The sequence below is a fragment of the Parasteatoda tepidariorum genome, chromosome 8 (genome assembly GCF_043381705.1).
Source record: "Parasteatoda tepidariorum isolate YZ-2023 chromosome 8, CAS_Ptep_4.0, whole genome shotgun sequence".
Classification (NCBI taxonomy): Eukaryota; Metazoa; Arthropoda; class Arachnida; order Araneae; family Theridiidae; genus Parasteatoda; species Parasteatoda tepidariorum.
This window is the reverse complement of record NC_092211.1, coordinates 67911836-67931466: the sequence shown is the minus strand read 5'-3', so window position 1 is coordinate 67931466 and position 19631 is coordinate 67911836. Positions and strand designations below refer to the sequence as shown.

The 19631-nt window shown below is 27.9% G+C and overlaps 1 protein-coding gene across 10 annotated transcripts in view; it reads right to left on the bottom strand.

The window, feature by feature from the left end:
- LOC107443600 (chromodomain-helicase-DNA-binding protein Mi-2 homolog) overlaps positions 1–19631 on the bottom strand; it is a 70671-nt gene that overhangs the window by 27402 nt on the left and 23638 nt on the right. For all 10 annotated transcript variants that reach the window (XM_043046864.2, XM_016057520.3, XM_016057523.3 and 7 more), the window contains 21 exons: positions 18856–19047; positions 17113–17322; positions 15767–15904; positions 15566–15687; positions 14793–14910; positions 14034–14089; positions 13588–13729; positions 13376–13507; positions 11802–11919; positions 11033–11157; positions 10858–10950; positions 10624–10765; positions 9837–9979; positions 6993–7224; positions 5640–5681; positions 5457–5551; positions 5282–5373; positions 3807–3993; positions 3432–3683; positions 481–619; positions 293–388 (listed from right to left, as the gene is read on the bottom strand). In XM_043046864.2, coding sequence (XP_042902798.2) covers positions 293–388; positions 481–619; positions 3432–3683; positions 3807–3993; positions 5282–5373; positions 5457–5551; positions 5640–5681; positions 6993–7224; positions 9837–9979; positions 10624–10765; positions 10858–10950; positions 11033–11157; positions 11802–11919; positions 13376–13507; positions 13588–13729; positions 14034–14089; positions 14793–14910; positions 15566–15687; positions 15767–15904; positions 17113–17322; positions 18856–19047 — 2866 coding nt within the window. The remainder of the gene's footprint in view (positions 1–292; positions 389–480; positions 620–3431; positions 3684–3806; positions 3994–5281; positions 5374–5456; positions 5552–5639; positions 5682–6992; positions 7225–9836; positions 9980–10623; positions 10766–10857; positions 10951–11032; positions 11158–11801; positions 11920–13375; positions 13508–13587; positions 13730–14033; positions 14090–14792; positions 14911–15565; positions 15688–15766; positions 15905–17112; positions 17323–18855; positions 19048–19631) is intronic.

Genomic DNA, 19631 nt, shown 5'->3' with positions numbered 1-19631 from the left:
ATTCAACTTTGATGACAGAGTCTCTGATATATTTCTTAACATCAGGACAAAAAGTTAAAAATCAGGATAAAATATTTTATTATCAAAAATGTAAGGACAACTAAGAACAACGAATTTCTCGACCCTTGAGACTTTGTGGATGGGTAGACCCTTAGGCTAAAAAATTTGCAGATCCTACTTTTTCTGAATTACATATTAAGGGTGTTATATTATATTAAGGGTGATTATAACTAAAACAAACAGCATACTTTAACAATAAACAAACATTAAAATTTCATAAATTTACACAAACCATTAGTTTTTTCCTTATTATCATGTGATTTATCTTTATTTTCTTTATCAGCATCTTTATCTTCATCCACAAATACTTCTGGTTTCTCTTTTTCTTCTGTGAAAAAAAATGGCATGGTTTAAAATATTTTAATTCCAGCAGCATTAATTACAGCAGCATTAATTACAAACAGAACTTCCAATAAATACCTTTTTTGATTTCTACAGAAGAATCCACTTCCATTACTTCATCATCTTTTGGTTCAGTTTTTATTTCTTCCTTCTTCTCTTCGTCTTTTTTCTCTGGCTCTTTAGCAGCTTCAGCATTCTCCTTAACTGGTTCTTTAGTCTGAAATTCAAACAACAATAATTTGTTTTACCAACAGACTGCACAGTTCAGTAATTTATACAATTTGGAAATTTTTTTTAAACGTTAATAATATTTTAATGTTTTGTTTGAAATAGTTATAAATTACAATAGCAGGGTGCGTAGCCAGTTTTTCAATCAAAAAATAAGCACCTTTCAAGTACTTTTCAAGCACTCAAAAAAATATTTTTAATCACCTTCCAAAAAAAATCCTAATTAGGATTCGTGCAGTAATCAAAATTATTTTTTCTATCATTTAAAGTACTTAATTTATAAACATAAAACCAATAAAATTCAATAGTATTTTCAAAAACTTGACATGACCATGATGATATAACTAATTTTTGATAAATAATGCAAAGAAAATTGTGAAAATAATGCATTTTTTGTAATTTTGAACAACAATCGATACGGCAAAGAAAAAATCTCTTCTTAAAAGATAGAAAATTAAGGACTTTTCACAAACACCAAATAAAAAAAGCACCTTTAAGCACTTTATGAAAGCGCTACGCACCCTGAATAGATGTATTTCATTCATTTTACCGGTAAATTAATATTAATATTATGAATAACCCATAAATTGAAAATGTTTGGTAGGAAAAAAATACCTCACATTGAACAAAGAAGTGTTGAACTGATGCTATGAAAAAAATTAATTTAGTTGCAACAGACAACTTTCTTTAAAAGAGATTAATAATCTAAGGTGCATTAAAAAGGTTGTTTTTTTTCTTTTATAAATTGAATTCCAAACTTTAATTTTTCACTTTAATTCAAATAGTTAACTATGAATAAAATAAGTGAAAATCCTGATTTTTAAATAGATCAATAAGCAATTAAAATAGATAAATAAAACAGATTTTAAAATCTATTTCATTTTTGTTTTTATATTTCTACCAGCTAAAGTTCTGAATAAATATATTAATAGCATCAAACATTAATAAAAAACTTAGTGTTTCTAAACTAAGATTGTTATTACAAATTAAGCACTGAATAAATGAAATCTTAGTTATTTTCATTCAAGCTCAATACCCGTATAAATTACAAAGAAAGAATACCAATTTGTTGGATATCAAATTAAGAGTTAATATAAATCAGAAAACATCAAGAAAAATTGTTTTTAATTTCATTATTAAAATATACAGTAGAGAACCAATTATCCGGGATGCTCGGGACCATCGCTATCCCGGATATCTGAATTTCCCGGTTTTCTGGATCGACCAAAAAGTGTCGTTAATCGATGTTTTATCGAACCCGAAGTACAAGGAAAAAGTGTAATGCATAAAGTAAGAGAAAAAAGAAAGGTACTCCTAACTTTAAAAAGAAAAAAAAAATGGTAGAAATATAACATTTAAAAGAATAAAAAAATTTGCAAGTTTAGACAAGAAAATCAAGTTTAAAAAATACAAAATTCTCATATTTATTTTTTAAAAATAATTACAATTCCTAAATTAAATAATATAAACAAAACCAATGATTAAATAACGCAATATATTTCATACCTAATTATACGGGGGAAACGATAAAATAAAAGGAAAACTTATTAATCTAAATAAAAACACTTGAAAATTATCGAACCGAAACGATAGTTAAAAAAGGCACTAGCATAAATATTAAAACCCGGAACAAGGCAAGATCAACGGAATTTTAAAAAAAAAACCTAATGATAAAATTTATGAATAAAAAGAATTAATTTATTGAGTGCGAAATTTATCGCGAAAAGAAAAAAAATCAAACGTAGTGGAATCAGAAAAACAAAACTGCAATCTGCTTCATAAAATAATCCTATGTTTAAATTAATAAACAATTCTCCTTTTATTTTATTTTTTTTTTTGTTGATAAAAACAAGATTTTTAATTACAGCAGATGTGATTCCACACCAAGAAAAACTTGCAATTGATACCGCACTTCCAAAGAATGAGAATTTATTCAAAAGAAAAAGATTTTATTTTTATTAGTCGATGTCAAATAAATATATTTTTCTCTTTTCTTTTTCTGTTCACTGATATGCATGCAATGCATTTTCCCCACCCCCCTCGTAAATCAAGCAGAAAACGAAATCAGCATGCCACACCCTTGAGTTTGATTGACGGCCTAAAGGAAAAAATAAAACATTCCTCCCTTCCCTGCCTTCAAGGTCACGGAGGAAATGACGTTTCTCTGGGTAAACGGGGAAACAAATTCTCTCCTTCCTTACATTTTCCTCTACTCAACTTCAAGGATGAGTTCATTTCCGCTTTTTTTCATAATCATTCTAGTTTAAAATGGCGGGAAAACCGATCAAAATTTTTCCCCGGTTTTCTGGTTTCCCGGTTATCTGGATACCGGATAAAGGGTTCTCTACTGTATTAACTAAAGAGTTTTTAAAGAACTATGCATTAAACTAAGTTATATGGATATAGTTAAAATATTAGTAACAAGACAGCATATTATTTTACATATAATTAATACAAAATTATAATTAAATAAATTTAGTCTCCCTTTCTCTTTGTATTCTTTGGACAAAGCTTTTATTATCAACAAAATTGAGTCTTAAAAATATATCCAAACCTCAAATATACTTAGACCTTCATTTACATGACCTGGTCCATATATAAATATATATATATATATCTTTTTTGAGTAAAAGAAAATTTTTTTTTGAATTAAATGATTCATATCATGTCTACTACGACATATAGTTAAGTTTATTTAATTTTATTTCACATTCCATGTGCAACAAAAACATATTCAAAAAACTTCTCACATATTTAGGACAATATCTAATAGAACGCATATTACATGAAAGCACCATTACCTCAGGATTATCTACTTTTTCTTTGCTTTCGGGTTCTTCTTTGATATTGACATCTTTAGCAGCATCTTCAGCACCAGTAGGAGCTGGTGTGGAAGCAGGGGTGGGAGCAGGCGTTGATTCTTTACTATCTGTGGGAGTAGTGGTGGTTGTACCACTTGTGGGAGCTGACGATGTGGGCACCTCAGGTAATTTGTTCGGTAATTCACCAGGAGGAATACTATAAAGACCATTGATATGCTCGAATTCTTGCACCTAAATAATAATATAAGTGAATAAATATACTATCACAATAATCAATTGCATAATTTGAAATGGCCTTTTTTTAAAATCAACTGCATAAAAAAATTATAAAACTGCCTTAGAAATAATACTCACTTTTTTCCTAATCAGGGACATTACTCCAATCCTTGTTAGTACATGTTGGCGAGAAAGACCTTCTCTAGGCACGCCATCGGCAAATGTCTCGGAATTGTCCGCACCAGGTTCACAAAGGTGACGCATAAATAGAGAAACGTAGGCCTTGAAATTTTTTTCAGACTTGCCTCTCAGATCACGCACCAACCTAAAAATGTGAAGTGTTTAATAAAAATTTTATAGTATTTAACACATTTTTAAATAGCAATAAATTAATTATTTAAAAGTCAAAAATTCACGCCAGCAGTTCCAAAAACACTTTCTATTAAGAAATTTAATTTAACAGCATTTAAATAAAAAATTATATAATAAAACAAGTCTTATCTTGAAATTAACACCAGAAAGTAAACTTAAAGTTTATACAACTTTGCTTTTCTACATTTCTGTTAATTCTTTTACATACAGATATACATCATACTTTAATACACAGATATACATTACTGCTCGACAGACCCATTTTATGATTTATAATCAAGCCTACTCTAATTTTGTCATGTTTCAGTTAAGATTCCCAGCCGAAATTTCTATATATCAAGTTTTACAAGCATTAAAAACACTTATTGAGACAACATGCCTGTCTCATTTTCTCCATAAGGTTTCAAATTGTTTGGGTATGGATTCTCAGCACCTCTGTTATATCAGGACTACTTACTTTACTTTTGATGGGATGAATTACTTAAAACATGTTTCGTTTAGTCTAATAAAATTTACTAGGGAAGACCAAATTTGATATTAAATAAATAAATAAAAAATATGTAATAATTTTATCTTTATTAATTATGTTGGTATATCTCTTTCAAATTTTAGTATGACTTTTTAGCATTGTTCAGGACTAATCCATTGATTATTTACTTCTATTCTTCCAACTCAGTACTGAGAACGGATATTTAACTAGTCATCAATAAATACACTGAATTACTATACAGGAAAAAAGTTAATCCTTACTTTCCTCAAAAAGTGCATGTACTGATACGATAATATTTATTATAGTAAAATTTAGTTTCTTAGGACTTTTTGACTTCAATAATTTTTTTATAGAATAAATTGTTTGAAACCGCTAATGATATTTAAAATTTCATACTTTTGGGAACCTACAACATAGATTAAGTATTTGTATGCGGTTTATAAAGCAGGGAATAGCCTGGAAAATAATCAATCTAATTTCTCCTAATAATTACTAATTTTCTTTTTCACACCTCTATTACTGCAATTGTCAGGTGTTAAATTGTGTAATAATGCATCCCAGCAGCAATTTATATAGCCTATTTTTGATACAAAACCAATCTAACAGACAAAAGGCTTAGTATGTCATACAACATGAAATTTACAATCAAACTAAGTAATAAATTATTTCTGGATTTATATAACTACGTTCCTAAAACTATATGCAATAAAATTAATAACTAAGGTAAATCAAGGACAATAAGCAAAATTACCATTGTGAATTAAATGCATCTTGAGGCGGCATGCCATAGCGCATAATTGCATTTAAGAAAGCTTTTCTCTGTCTGGCATTGAATCCTAGCACCTAAAATTAGAAAGCATTTGTAAATTAAACTGCACTTACAACAACCACTTAAAATAATAGATCAACAGTATTTGATTTCTTACTTCAATATTTCCACCAACACGTGCCAATAGAGGTGGCAATGGCTTATCTCTCTCATTTTGACCCAGTCTACCCTTACGACCTCGTACGCCTTTCTCTGAAAACAGAATTGCAATTTTTTTTTAAAAAAAGATTACAATAAAAAAGAGAGAAAGAATTCTGATGAACAGAATAAAAAAATATACCTTCATTTTTCTCTTCGAAGTCATCGTCATCTTCATTGTCATCTGGAAACAATAAAACTGATTAATAACATCCTTCAAAACTTAATTTTATGAATTTATACTTATGAATTAAATGAATTTCCCTCAAGAGATTAAATGGGTAAAACAACAACTTTTTAACCAGCATAGTGAAAACTTCAACAACAAGAACTATGGCTGCTGAAAAATGTAAGTATTTTATAAATTCAAACAAAAACACACCTGTCTATTTAGCTTTACAATGACTACTATCAAACTAAAAAAAAAAATTTCTTTTATAAAAAGGAAAATAGATTTTTACGCAATATTTCAGTACTTGAAAGTTAATATAGCAACTATATGCTTGCTTATTAAAATTTATCTTGCACCTATTGTTTTTTGATTTTAAAGAGAATAATGTAGAAGAAAAATCTTTATAAAAATCGGTAAATAATGTAATAGTTGATATGATGCTTAGATATTGAGATGGCAACATAAATATATTTTGATGCAAATAGTATACAAATAGTAACTTGAAAGAATGACTTAAAAGCCTGCGCACATTCAGAATAAAACCATATGCTTTTTTTGTTTCGCAATTACCCGAGAGCTATGTTGCAGGCATATTGCCTATATGTGTGCAACATTATAGGTTTTAATGACAGCTTTCTTTTTCAAATCATTAACACGTTGAATGCCACACTAATTTTACATGGCTTGCCTTCCGGACAAAATGACTTTCTCAGTATGTATCGCATTAGTTTCTTCAAACCATTTTAGTAACGATAACAATATAAAAAAATTAAAAGCATTAAAAAATTATAATTCGATTTACAAGTTTCTAATAATATTGACTTGTGACCGCCATGGCATTCAACGTGTTAAAAAACACCTATAAAAAAAATTAGATAGTCAATTCTGCCTACATCTTAAGCAATAAAAATATAAGTTTTTCGTATATAGTCTTCTTAATGATGGAAAATTCCTTTTATTCAATTTTAAAAAAAAAATCATAATTCATGGTGACAATCAACAAGAGAAAGATCTCATTTTGGGAAAGAAAAAATAAAGAACTTTTTTCAAACAATTAATGGGGAAAAAAAACTTTAAGGTCTTTTAAAAAATGAAAATCAAAGCACCATTAAGCACAAATTAAAATGCTCAACACTTGTATTCCTATATATTTTCCACAAAAATTAGAATTAAATTTTTTTCATTTCTATAAATTACTTATTCCACAGATTACTTTTATAGATTATTGATAGATTACTTTATTCTATAGAAATTACTTATATAGATTACTTGCTACAGTTATCAAAAATATTATATTAACTATAAGGACAAATTTTTACTTACCAGATGGAACAGAGAAGTCAGAATTGTAGTCAGACATAGTATCCTGCCAGGTTGAATCATCTTGTGTGCCCATAGCGTCATTATAATTAACTTGTTTACGAACCCTCTTGCCTTTTCCCAAAGTTCTTGCCATATCTTCTTGTTGCTGCTCATAATGATGTCTCAGAAGTTTCTCCCAATAAGCTGGATCAGCAGATTCAACTTCTTGTTTCAAGATTTCAGTTTCAGGTTCCTGTTGAATAAATTTGATTTTACTGCTAAACAATTATTTATACACTTACAAATTTTTCTAAACTAAATATAAGTAATCAGAATTACAGTAATGCAGACCTATGATGTTACCATGCGCTAGTATAGTATGCCTATGTAAGAATATATTAAGTATACATGTAGTAAAATACCAAGTTTGCTCATAACTCTAAAGTTAAAGTTACACTTGGATGAAGGTACAGAAATAAAAAACATATGTCGCCCGAATTTTAAATTTGGGGGAGGGGANATATTAAGTATGCATGTAGTAAAATACCAAGTTTGCTCATAACTCTAAAGTTAAAGTTACACTTGGATGAAGGTACCAAAATAAAAAACATATGTCGCCCGAATTTTAAATTTGGGGGAGGGGAACTTCTCCAATTACACTTATCTTGTAACACCTGCAACTCTTTCACCCATGACTCAGATAAGTCAAATAATACCTTGGGGAAAGAGGGTAGAAACATCCTACAACTTTGCTTTTATTAGTTTTTAATTTCAGTTTCTAGAAATCTTTTTTACTTCTTTTATTTGTTGCTTTTAGAAATAATCTAAGTAGGAAAAATTTGTAAAAGAATAGGTTCATACACCAAAATTTCAACTCTTAATTATTAAGAAGAAAAAATACATTTTTAACAGATTGTTTAAAAATTCTTCTCAAAAACAATTATTTTTATTATTGTAATAAGACTGTAACTATGAAAGTGTAATAAATATGGATAAATCTTAATAGTTGGCATCTCTAGACTAAAACAAAATAGAATGAAAACACTCTCTAAACTACTTTTTGATACAGCAACATCGAGAGAAAATGATGTAAGAAAACAGAATGGACAAATGGCAAAGAGTTAGAACACTCACTGTTTAAAAAGTGATGAAAAAAAAGCATTTTTTAAAGTTTAGGATGTTTCTAGAATTCTGATGCGTCTATGAATAAAATTCTTAATTTCAAACATTATAATTAACATCATAATAAGCTAAATAAATAGACACTTCATGAACGTCTAATACGAATTTGATTCCTAGCAACTCTCAAATAAGGTGAAAAATCTCAGCAGAAAATTCTGCAGAATGATGCAACACAGATATTATTACACCATTAATGAAATTTGACACAACTCTCACAAGAAAAATAGACGAAGAAATAATAGAAAAATAGTTAAAATATAAAGCAGTTCCGTGGCCCAAACCCTTCAATTAAATTTAAGCTTCAATTTCAAAATTTTAAGAATATTCTTACGGGAAAAGAATACAGAGATTAGGATGATCAGTTATGCAGCACAAAACTAAAGCATTAAAAAAATTAAAAAAAAAAAAACAAAAAACAAAAAAAAAGATAGAAAACTAAAGTGAAAGGGAAAATATAATTGAAAAAACAGAAAATAATAGACATGCCACCTTTTATAAAAGCCTATCAATAGCTATATAATATAATTAACACACATAGGCTAAACCAAATCATAAAATAATAATTCCCCTTTAAAATTTTTATTTTCTAAAATAAATGCTTAATTTTTATACTGTGAAAATTAATTAAAATCGAAAGAGGGTAATACAACATAAAAATAGAATATTTATGAACTTTAATTGTAAGTTCAAATTATTCATTAAAATTATGAAATAAACTGTTAACATTAAGACAAAAATTAAAATGAGTTCTACAATTTACATATTCATTAAAGAAAATTAGTAGATGTATCAAGACAGACAAAAAAAGGAAAAGAAAATTTACATAAGTATTAAAAGATATCTTTAGACAGGGTTTCCCACTCAATTTCAGAAAGAAAAAGAAAAATCCTGGAATTTTCCAGGTACATCAGGTAAATTTCAAATTCAGTCCACATTTTATCTATTTCCTGCAGTTTCTCATCAGAAAACTTGGCTTTTTTACATGAAATGCCAAACATTAGATTTTGTGAGCAAAAAAAAAAAAAAAATCATTGAGGATGGAAGCATGTCAGTTTGACTAAAATGTGAAATTTTTACAATAAATAATTGTAATAGATGTTAGAATTTGTTATTGACAATTCAATTCCAGGTTTTCCTGCTCTCCCAGACCTGTGGGAGCCCCGATACATGGAATTAATAAGTGAGCTTTTTATCATACTTAATTTAGAAAGTTTTTAAAAATAAACTCTGAGCATCTCAAGTGGAAGATTTTGCATATCCCCCCTCGAGATGATGGCCAGAAAACTCCATGTGATGCCGACAATCATCCCTTTCACAGTGCATGATGCTATAGACAATTACCAGTTGCGATATTTCAAAGCTGTGTGGAATTTTGTTTTCATTAAATTTATATCAAAATTCAAATTTTAAGGAGAAAATTGGAGCTGACAAGAGCAATTTTATCATTTTTTGGGGAGTTGGGGTCAGTTGGTATGCGTGAAATAAGCTTGCCACAAAGAGAAAAAATAGATTACCTGAATTTGCAGAATTTGTATTTACTTGAATCTGTATTTACATGCCTCATGAGTGAACTTAAGATATATCCAATTTAGCAATTTCAATATATAATACAGCACATCTCTAATATTTCATTAAATGAAGAATAAAAATAGATTATGAGGAGGCAAGTAATAACAAACTGACCTCTTCAACTTCTTTGGTTACATATGCTGCAACTTTAAAGGAGCTTAAATAGTCATTAGCCCAGAGCTCTTTTTGTTCAATACCTTCTTGAGTTCTATCCAAAAGCTCATCAATTGCTTTGTTGTCATAATGGATTGTATCATCTAAAAAGTTTGAAAATAAGCATAATTAAAAAAAAAAAAAAAAAAAAAAAAAGATTTGAATCAAAACGAAAAACATCATTAACAAAAAAAAAATCTATCGTTAACTAAATATGCACTATTATATCTAACACGTAGAAAAGCTATGACCAAATAATGAATAAAAAAATACTGAAATGGCAGAGTGATGCAGATTTGTCAGAATTTTTTTTATATTAATGAACACATAAAGATAATACATAATAAAAAAATACAACTCAAAAAATAATGAGCTCAGCAAAAACACTTAAAAACTAAAGTCTAGAAGAAAAAAATTCAATACACAAATTTAGAAAATTTATTTAAAATCAGGGTTAGGTAATGATAAAACTAATTGAAAGCGTTAAAAGCGATGAGTCTAACAATGATGCTTAGGAAAACATACCTGTGGGTTAATAAAAATAGTCTAATAAATACTTATGTTTTGAGTAGGAATTTTAGCTCAAAATATAGCCTTACTTAAACTTAAATTAGTGTAAAATTTTTAGTCAAAAATTTTCTTAACATAGAACTTCCAGCTGCTTTTTTATTAGCATAGAGTGATCTATACATAAAACCAATTGAAATGCACCGGTAATTGTAAAATTACATATGAAGCATTTTCATACCTTTTCCTTCGTCATCTTTGAAAAGATCTTCAGTACCAAACCTTAAGATATCATCAAGTTCTTGTTTAGACATAGTATTTGAACGGCTGCCTAAGCCAGGTCTCACAACCAAATGAGTAAGCATCATTTTTTTCTTAGCTACCTAAATTTTTTTAAATAACAAGAAAAAATTGATTGAACAGAAAGTAATAAAGATTCAAAACACATTATTTTAGAAGTAAATTATATTCACACCTGTGTTATTCTTTCTTCAACAGATGCTCTTGTTACAAATCTATAAATCATAACTTTATTAGCTTGACCAATCCTGTGGGCTCGACTGAAAGCCTGATAAAAAAATATATATATTTAGTTATTCAAGAATTATTACATTTTAAGTTTTACTAAAATCACAATTCATTCAACTAACCTGGATATCGTTGTGAGGGTTCCAATCAGAATCATAAATAATAACAGTATCAGCTGTAGCCAAATTTATACCTAAACCACCCGCTCTTGTGGATAGCAAAAATGCAAAATGGGGTGATCCAGGAGCTAAATTGAAAAAAAAAAAAAACAATAAATGAATTAAAAATAACTATACATTTAACATATTATACAAAAATAGTCTCATACTTAAACATATTCACTCCACGTAAGTGCAACAAAGATGATTTTTTTTAAAAAATGAAGTGAGCTGCTTCATTTTTGCTTTTCATGCTTTTAAAATCTTTATGACAAAATGGTGGAATTACCCGAGACTAACATTCATACTTATGCCAAGATTCATTGATTTATATGATAACGCAAATCTCGATTTGCACTAACTCATAAAAAAATCACTTATTGGAATATTTACAAAACATTTTATTAAGATTGCTTAATTTTTTTTAAAATTTTCTTTAAATATTTTGCTGTATTAATTAATTATAATTACAGCTCCTGCTGTTGTAAAAGAAAATCTCATCTTTTGAAATGATGTTAGTGAAAATTAAATATAATTTTAAAAAATTTTGAGAGCTATAAAAATACTGAATATGGATTTATTTTTACAAGAATTATGATAATAAGTAGGCCTAGCATTTTTAAAAATTGGAGATATAGTTCAGGTGCCATGTAGATTAAGAAATAAAGAAATAAAATAAGTTAATTTAAACAAAGGAGAAAAATTTTAAGGGGTAGTTTGATTACTAACTAACCATTAAAACGATCAATAGCTTCCTGCCTTTGACTACCAGTGATACCACCATCAATTCTTTCATATTTGTAACCTTCGGCTTCCAAAAAGTCTTCCAGGATGTCCAACATTTTTGTCATCTATATAAAAAAAATACAATATTTTAAAAAAAGTATGTAAATATGCACAAGTGCCAACACAAAAAGAAAAAAAAATTCAGTAGATAAGTAGTAAACATTGATTGCACTGTTTCGAATCTCTGTAGCAACACCTTCATATGTAAACTTGCACTGAAGTAACATATTGATGTTATTTCAGAGGAAGGGAACAAATTTGCTTTAATCTTAAATGTACTTTATTTCTTAGAGAAAATAAAAGAGCACTAAACACTTAACACAACTGCCAATATTTGATAATTTCCTAGTATTTCTAAAATTGAATAATCTTGCTGACAAAAAAAGTTAAAGGTTAGAAGAATAAACTTAAAAAATGGTTTAGAATAACAAACTAGCTCACATAAATATACTATGCTATATTTTGTCATATCTAATTTTCAATATTGAATTTCCTTCAGACAATTGTTATAAAGAATTCTTTCAAAAATAGGTGCTCAACCATTTTTAGAGAAAACTTAATAACTATGAGGCTCACTTTAAATAAATTAATTTAAATCTGCAGCAAACAATAAATAGTATATGAAAGTTAACTGAAAAGAATTTCTTCAGCCACTTTCTAGTTTCCCGGAAACTTTGAGAGGAGGTGGAATTTAGTGAAATTCTACTAAAAAATTCAGTAAACTGTAGTAAACTTCTCTAGCTGGTAATATGAAAAGTGAAAAAGATAATGACAGTCATTAGCAAATTACTATACATTTAATTTTATTGTCCTAAAATTACAGTGAAAGTGGATTTCCATTTTTGGATAATATATATATAACAAATATGCAATTGACTTTCCATCATTATTGTTAGTCACCAGAAAGAAAAATAAGAAAAAATTGGCACCGATATGATCATTAACTTAACATTTGGTAAGATGATAAAAGGGGGGGGGGGATTTCTTTACATTTCTCGATTAAAATCATTGCATTTGATATCTTTTTCAATAGTATTTTTTAAGTCATAAAATTAAGATACTTTGACCAGATCTTAATGTCAATTGACCAAAACTTATGTCTAATTTTTCTGAAAATAAATCTTATTACTGAATTAGGTATGAAAGAATGAAGCCCTTTCTAGTCAAACAGCAGCTGTATCAAATATCTAAGTCATTGGAAATTAATTTTAACATACTTTACAGAGAAGATGTAAAAAAAAAATATATTGTCAACTTTAACAATAAGAAACACTTATTATACAGTAGTGAATAAGAAGTACAATAAATTTTGACTGAAAACATTAACTCTTACAGATCAATAATTCATTAAAAGTTTTAAACACAAACTTCATCCTCTATTTTTCTTTTAGGGAAATAATATAAATTTTATTGGATTGTGCAATTTTATTGTTACTCAGCACACTCTAAAAACAAAAACAAAACAAAAACTGCTAAGAAATTAATGCAAAGAAAAAAAATTTAAGCACCAAATATACTAACCTGAGAAAAAATTAGAACTCTATGACCTTCATTGTTTAATTTTCTTAACATTTTTGATAGAAGTAGGAGCTTTCCACAAGCTTTTATTAAAGCTGATCCCTCATAAGCTCCATTTGGAAGTTTTGGAGCTTCCTACAGCAACAAATAATTTTTTACTATAACATCAATTTGAAAAAAAAAAACACAGAATACATTGAAAATTATAATGTTACCTGAGCAGCCGCAGGGAATAAGTAAGGATGATTACAGCATTTTTTCAAGTCCATCATGATGTTTAACAGAGAGACTTGATGTCCACCACCCTTAGCATTTAAGGCTTCAAAGTTTCGTGTTAAAATAAATTTATAGTATTTCCTGTAACACAAAGGGAAAATATATTACTTAAAAATATCATATTAAGACATTGATGGTTTCAATATACATAATAGATTAATTAATTCTATTATATATGTATTAAGTAGAATTAATAATGTATGGGATATTTTGTTTAAAATAACTTGACAAAACATACAATGCTTGAAGTAAAAAGCATTTAATCATAAAAATGTCCCCCATTTTATTTTTTTTCAAGACAATAATTACTAATGAAAAAAATTAATACACAGTATTAAAAAAAAAAGTGGACAAGGGATTATACACATTGTTCATCAAAACTTACTTTTGCATTGAGGCTAAATCTACTCGAACGATGAATTCGCTTTTGGCTGGTATATTCTAGAAAAGGAAACAAAGAAGAGTATTATTAGGTTTACTTGTGATAAGACAAGAAATATCTTAAAAAATTGAGACCAATTGAAAGCCCAAAGCACGATAAAATGCTAGGAAAAATATGGTTTGCAAAATGAAATAAATGAAAATTATTTAGTAAAGCTTAACACCCATTGAAATAATATTATAAAACTAACAAAGATGTACTTTATATAGCAAAAATGTGCAAAATGACTGAGGAGTTAATCAGCATTTTATCAATAATCAACAAAAACCAAATTACTTTTTTTAGCGCCTCTTTAGCAGTTTACAAAATGTAGATACTATTACCAAAAAGCTGCACAAGCCAAATATTTCTCCCCATTATTAGAGTCATCTATTTATTCAAAAGGATAAGCTCATACAATGAAAGGTTAAAAAGATAGCCTTTGGTAACCAAAAAAAAACAATGCAATTTTGTACAAGTTATGATTCGTAATCAATAAAAAAATTATAACTAAGATATATTCTTTAAAAAAATCATAGTACAAATTCTGTACATTTAGTAAGTTATGTGACATTTCGGATTACTTATTTCTTGATGCTTAAGTAAAGTTTTTATTGGTTATGAAATATTCCAGTAATCTACTTTATTGCTTTTTAATAAGACACAACTAACACAGCTATTTTTTCTGAAAAAAAATAATAGTAATAAATAACAATAAATAACCTTTAGGACATCAGCTTTCAACCTTCTCAATAAATGGCAACCAAGCAAATCGTGCAATTTTTTAACCTGCTCTTCCTTTGCTAAATCGGCAAACTCATTCAGAAAACCTTGAAGGTCACTAAAATTAAAGGATACAAAACTTAGAATACATATTTCCTTTATTGATATTTCTATAATAAAAACAGACAACGGAGAACAGTCTTAACAAAATCGAATGGTTCAAGAGAGACAAGCTAGTGAAAATTGTTATATGCAAGTTAGAGAATTTTGCTTGTATTTAAATAAATGTTATAAAATCTTTAAAGGGCGTGAAAAGTTCTAACACTTTAATTACAAAGGAAATAACAAATATTATAAAGGAGAGTGAAAATAATAATTTCCTTCAAGTTGAATTATTATATTGCGGTATTGTTGGAACAAACTAAGAGAACTAGTTTGAAATAAATACACAGAACAAATTAGATGCAAAGTAATTCAAATTTAATTAGATAGGAGCAAATTGACATACGAGCAAGGTTACGGAATGAATTAAACTCTTATCTCGAGGTATCACTGTATTGGAAAACACGAAATTTATGTATAAATAATGACTGCATATTAATAACTATCTTTTGAAGTGAAAAATGAAACTATGGCGTAAATAATTATCTTTTAACTTTACGTTTTTTTCCCCACTAGGATTTATTTTATGTCATTTAGCAGACATCTACTATTTTATAGAAATCTTGAAGACACCATGTTTAATTTTTTATAGAAGGATCGAAAACACTTACTTGAAATTAGCTGCACTCAAAAAATTTAACAAATGGAAAAGTTCTTCTAAATTGTTTTGTAAAGGTGTTCCGGTAAGCAACAATTTGTAATTGATTTTGTATCCATTTAAAATTCTAAAAAACTAGAAAGAAAAAAACAAAAATTAGGGCAACATAACACAATTTTTTAAACATGTTAAACATATTCAAGAACATGCAAACCTTTGATTGATTGTTTTTCAGTCGATGAGCTTCGTCAACTACAAGAACTTGCCAGTCAATAGAACCAAGCATCGTTGTGTCGATGCAGATCAGCTCGTATGATGTAAGCAAAACGTGAAACTTTATTTGGACATCTTTCTGCAATTCAGATAGAATATTTTTTTAAATTTTAGGTTAATAATTATCAAACTAACAATTAATATTTTAAATCAGACATTAATTTTGAACATTATGCAAGCATAAAAATATAATGAAAGAACTATATTTATAGATTTGCAGAAACATAATGAACTAGAAAAGATTTATTGCAATTATCTATTTATAAAACCAAGTATTGTAATTAGAACTTTAACTATTAATTACAATTTAATACATACAATCCAAAATTACTAAAAAAATTATTAAAAAGTTCTTACTATGAAAATTATTAAAAATAAAAAAATATGGTAAAATTGTAAAAATTTTAGTCTTATTTTTGAATGTTTTTAAGGAAACATTAGACAGGTTATAAGAGACTTATCTTTAAATATTAGTTAACTACAGTTGTGCAAAGAATATGAGAATTTTATTTTTACTTTGAGATTTTAATTTCAAAAATAATCTTAAGGTTTTGTTGTAATAGCTCGAAATATTAAATCAGGAAATCGGACTTTACAAAAATTGACTTGCTTAAAACTTGATATAATTTATTTTTAATTATGATTTGACCTTTTTCACTTATTGTAAAAGAAATATTTAACAAGAACAATATAAGATTTATACTATTTAAACTTTAATTCCTAAGATTAAATATTGAATTGAGTAGAATTTCATTTATCTGAATCGCCCATGATCCAAATTTTATCATTAGGATTATAATTGAAGCTACCTTAGATCAATGGTACAAAAAACTAAAGCTAATTGGTGACCATCAAATTTTAAATCCAAGAATCGCATGTAAGAATAGAAGTTACTTGATTAAAATCATGCTACAAGTTTAAACATTGTTATTAAATGATGGTTGAAGAGCTTTATTTCTTAATTTTAATTGTTTTCATTTTTGTTAATACTGAAGTGCTTTGTTTCTAATCTTTTCAGTATGCAACGAAAAAAATTTTTTAAGTTCAACCATCTTTTGATTTTAATTTTTCGAAAACTAATAAGCTTTAAACAAACTTTGTTTCTTTGGCAAGAAATAACCTTTTACCTAATTGTTCAATCAATCCAAATATGGTATGACACCAATGAACAGTTATAATAATGATGAAGCAGTACAAATATTACAACCACAGGCTATTTAAAGAAATTTACCTATTTATAATTATTCGGGTTATTTAAAGTATCTTTTATAATAAAAAAAAGCTTACCTTTATGCGGGATACTTTTCCGCTAACTTTGCTACTGCGTACAGCACCCTCTTCTAGAGAAAATTCATGTTCCCTAATAACTGCTCTGCTGTCTTTGTCACCAATATATGTGACAACATAAAAGTCTGGGGCCCAGGTTTCAAACTCTCTCTCCCAATTGATTATAGTAGAAAGAGGCGCACTTACTAAAAATGGTCCCCGACAGTGCCCCTGAAATACAATTTTTTTTATCAGTTTAGAAAAGCTAAGGGACAAAATAATAGATTAATGAACAACGAAAAAAATAAATTATGAGTACTCTTGTTAGTTAAATTTAAAAATGACAAAAACATTGATCAGATGTAAAAATTCTACAACTCTACAGAGCAGCAAATAAATCTTTAAAATTGAATCAAGATATTAAGAATTAAAGTTAACAGAAATAGATATAACAAATATTTTATTTGATAAAAAGATTGCTAATTGTTACTAAAAATCTGTAATCTAGTACACGAAAGTCTAAAAATGTCATCACTGTCATCAACATATTAGAATCATTTAAAGTTGCCCAGTTTCATTGCTTACCTTGAGTTTGAACAGTAACTTTTTCATATAAAGTGCTGTCAATTTTATAGAAAAATGTCACAATGAATCACTAAATGGAAAGCTTACAACAGCTTGCAGCAAACTAATTTAAATTGCATATGTGATTATTTAATGTTTTTATGTGATGACATTGAAATTATGCTAGATTTGAACATAGGAACTATTACTGGAAAAGTAACATCACTATGGATTTTCCCAAGAATGTAATAAAAACATTTAACTTATGGATTGAAGATATTTCCTCAGGTTTATCAACAGTTTACTTCATTAGTGTGAACCAACTAAAATTGACAAACATTACTCAAGTGTCCATTTAAGTAATGCTTGCACATCTGCCAACATTTGAGAAATAAAATAATCCAGAAGACAAGGGAACTCTTAGATCAAGTATTCGGAGAAATTTGCTTCTTGGAAGACTTTTTTTATGGAACTAACCCACATTTGTGTTACATGGAGAGGAAAACTGCAAAAACCTTTCACGGTTAGCATGACTACAAGGGGCCTCTAACCCTTGATCTGTCTACCACTGAGGATATTTCACGTCAGCACTGTGGCCGGTGCAAGCCGCATGCGGAATTCGTACCGACCAGTCATCACTGGGATTTGAACCTGGGTTTACCTCATTGGAAAGCGAACTCTCTATCCCCTGAGCCATTACGACTCGACTTAAACAATTAACATTCAACATACTGCAGTACTGGCAATTGCACCATCTGTTGAGGAATAAGAGAAGTATTTTTGCCATCAATGGATATTTTATCACTTATTTTCCTTTCCCCCCTTTTTTTTTGAATTTCTGCAACAAATACGGAGAAATTTTAGTATATACAAGTAAACAGGAGATAGCTGTAAAATACAGGAGTCTTTATTGAAAAACAGGAGACTTGGCAGGCATATGCTTGACATTTAAAATAATTTTATAACAAATTATGAAACTTTAAGGGTCATAATTATACATAATTGTGACATTTTATTTCTCTCTTATGTGCTTTTTAGATATTAAAGAATGGTAGGGCAATGCTTACAGGCAAACTTTTCTTCCTACTTCATTTAAAATTTGAATTACATATAATTTTCTTTAATTTTAACTCATTATATGTTTATTAAAAAAAACACCTAATAAAATAGTAGGATGTTAAGAATTAACATAATACTTACTTCTTTATAAAGGGAGTATAAAAATACTATAGTCTGTATAGTTTTTCCCAGACCCATTTCATCAGCTAATATAGTGTCTGTACCATTAGCCCAAGAAAATCTTAACCAGTTAACACCTTCTAACTGATAGGGATGAAGTTCATTACCAGTTGCATCAATAAAGGATGGCTGTTTTTCGTATTTCTTTTTGGGCTAAAAAAATTAATTCAATACATTTGAATAACATCTCGATAATACATTTTCAATTATATGTAATGCAAAAGCAAAACAATCATTTGAACAGGGATACAATAAATGAACTACCAAACCATTACTAAAGGGTTAGACAACAATGAAAGCATAATCTGACAAGGAATGTTCATAAAATGACAATCTGACAATTCAATGTTTTGCAAGCACGCAATTAAAATATAAATGAATTCTAAGTCTTTTAAAAAATATGTTGCGTTTGAAGTTTAATTAATAAAATTTGTTTTGTTAGCAATACATTTTTACCTACGAAATATGGCTAAATTATCATAAAACTAAGTTAATCATCATTTAGATTTAAAAATATCTTCGTCACGAAATAATAGTTTTCATGTAGAGTGTTCAAGCTTTTTTTTTAAAAAAAAAAATGAATACTTAGCATCCAATGAACAAGAAAAAGCTGACAACATCAAAAAACCTAACCTATTTTAGGTGTGGATTAAATAATTGTTTCGGAAAACATAAGTTATTAGCACCTAAATGAATTATTGTTTGCTATATATGAGAACATATCTTTTGTACGAAAA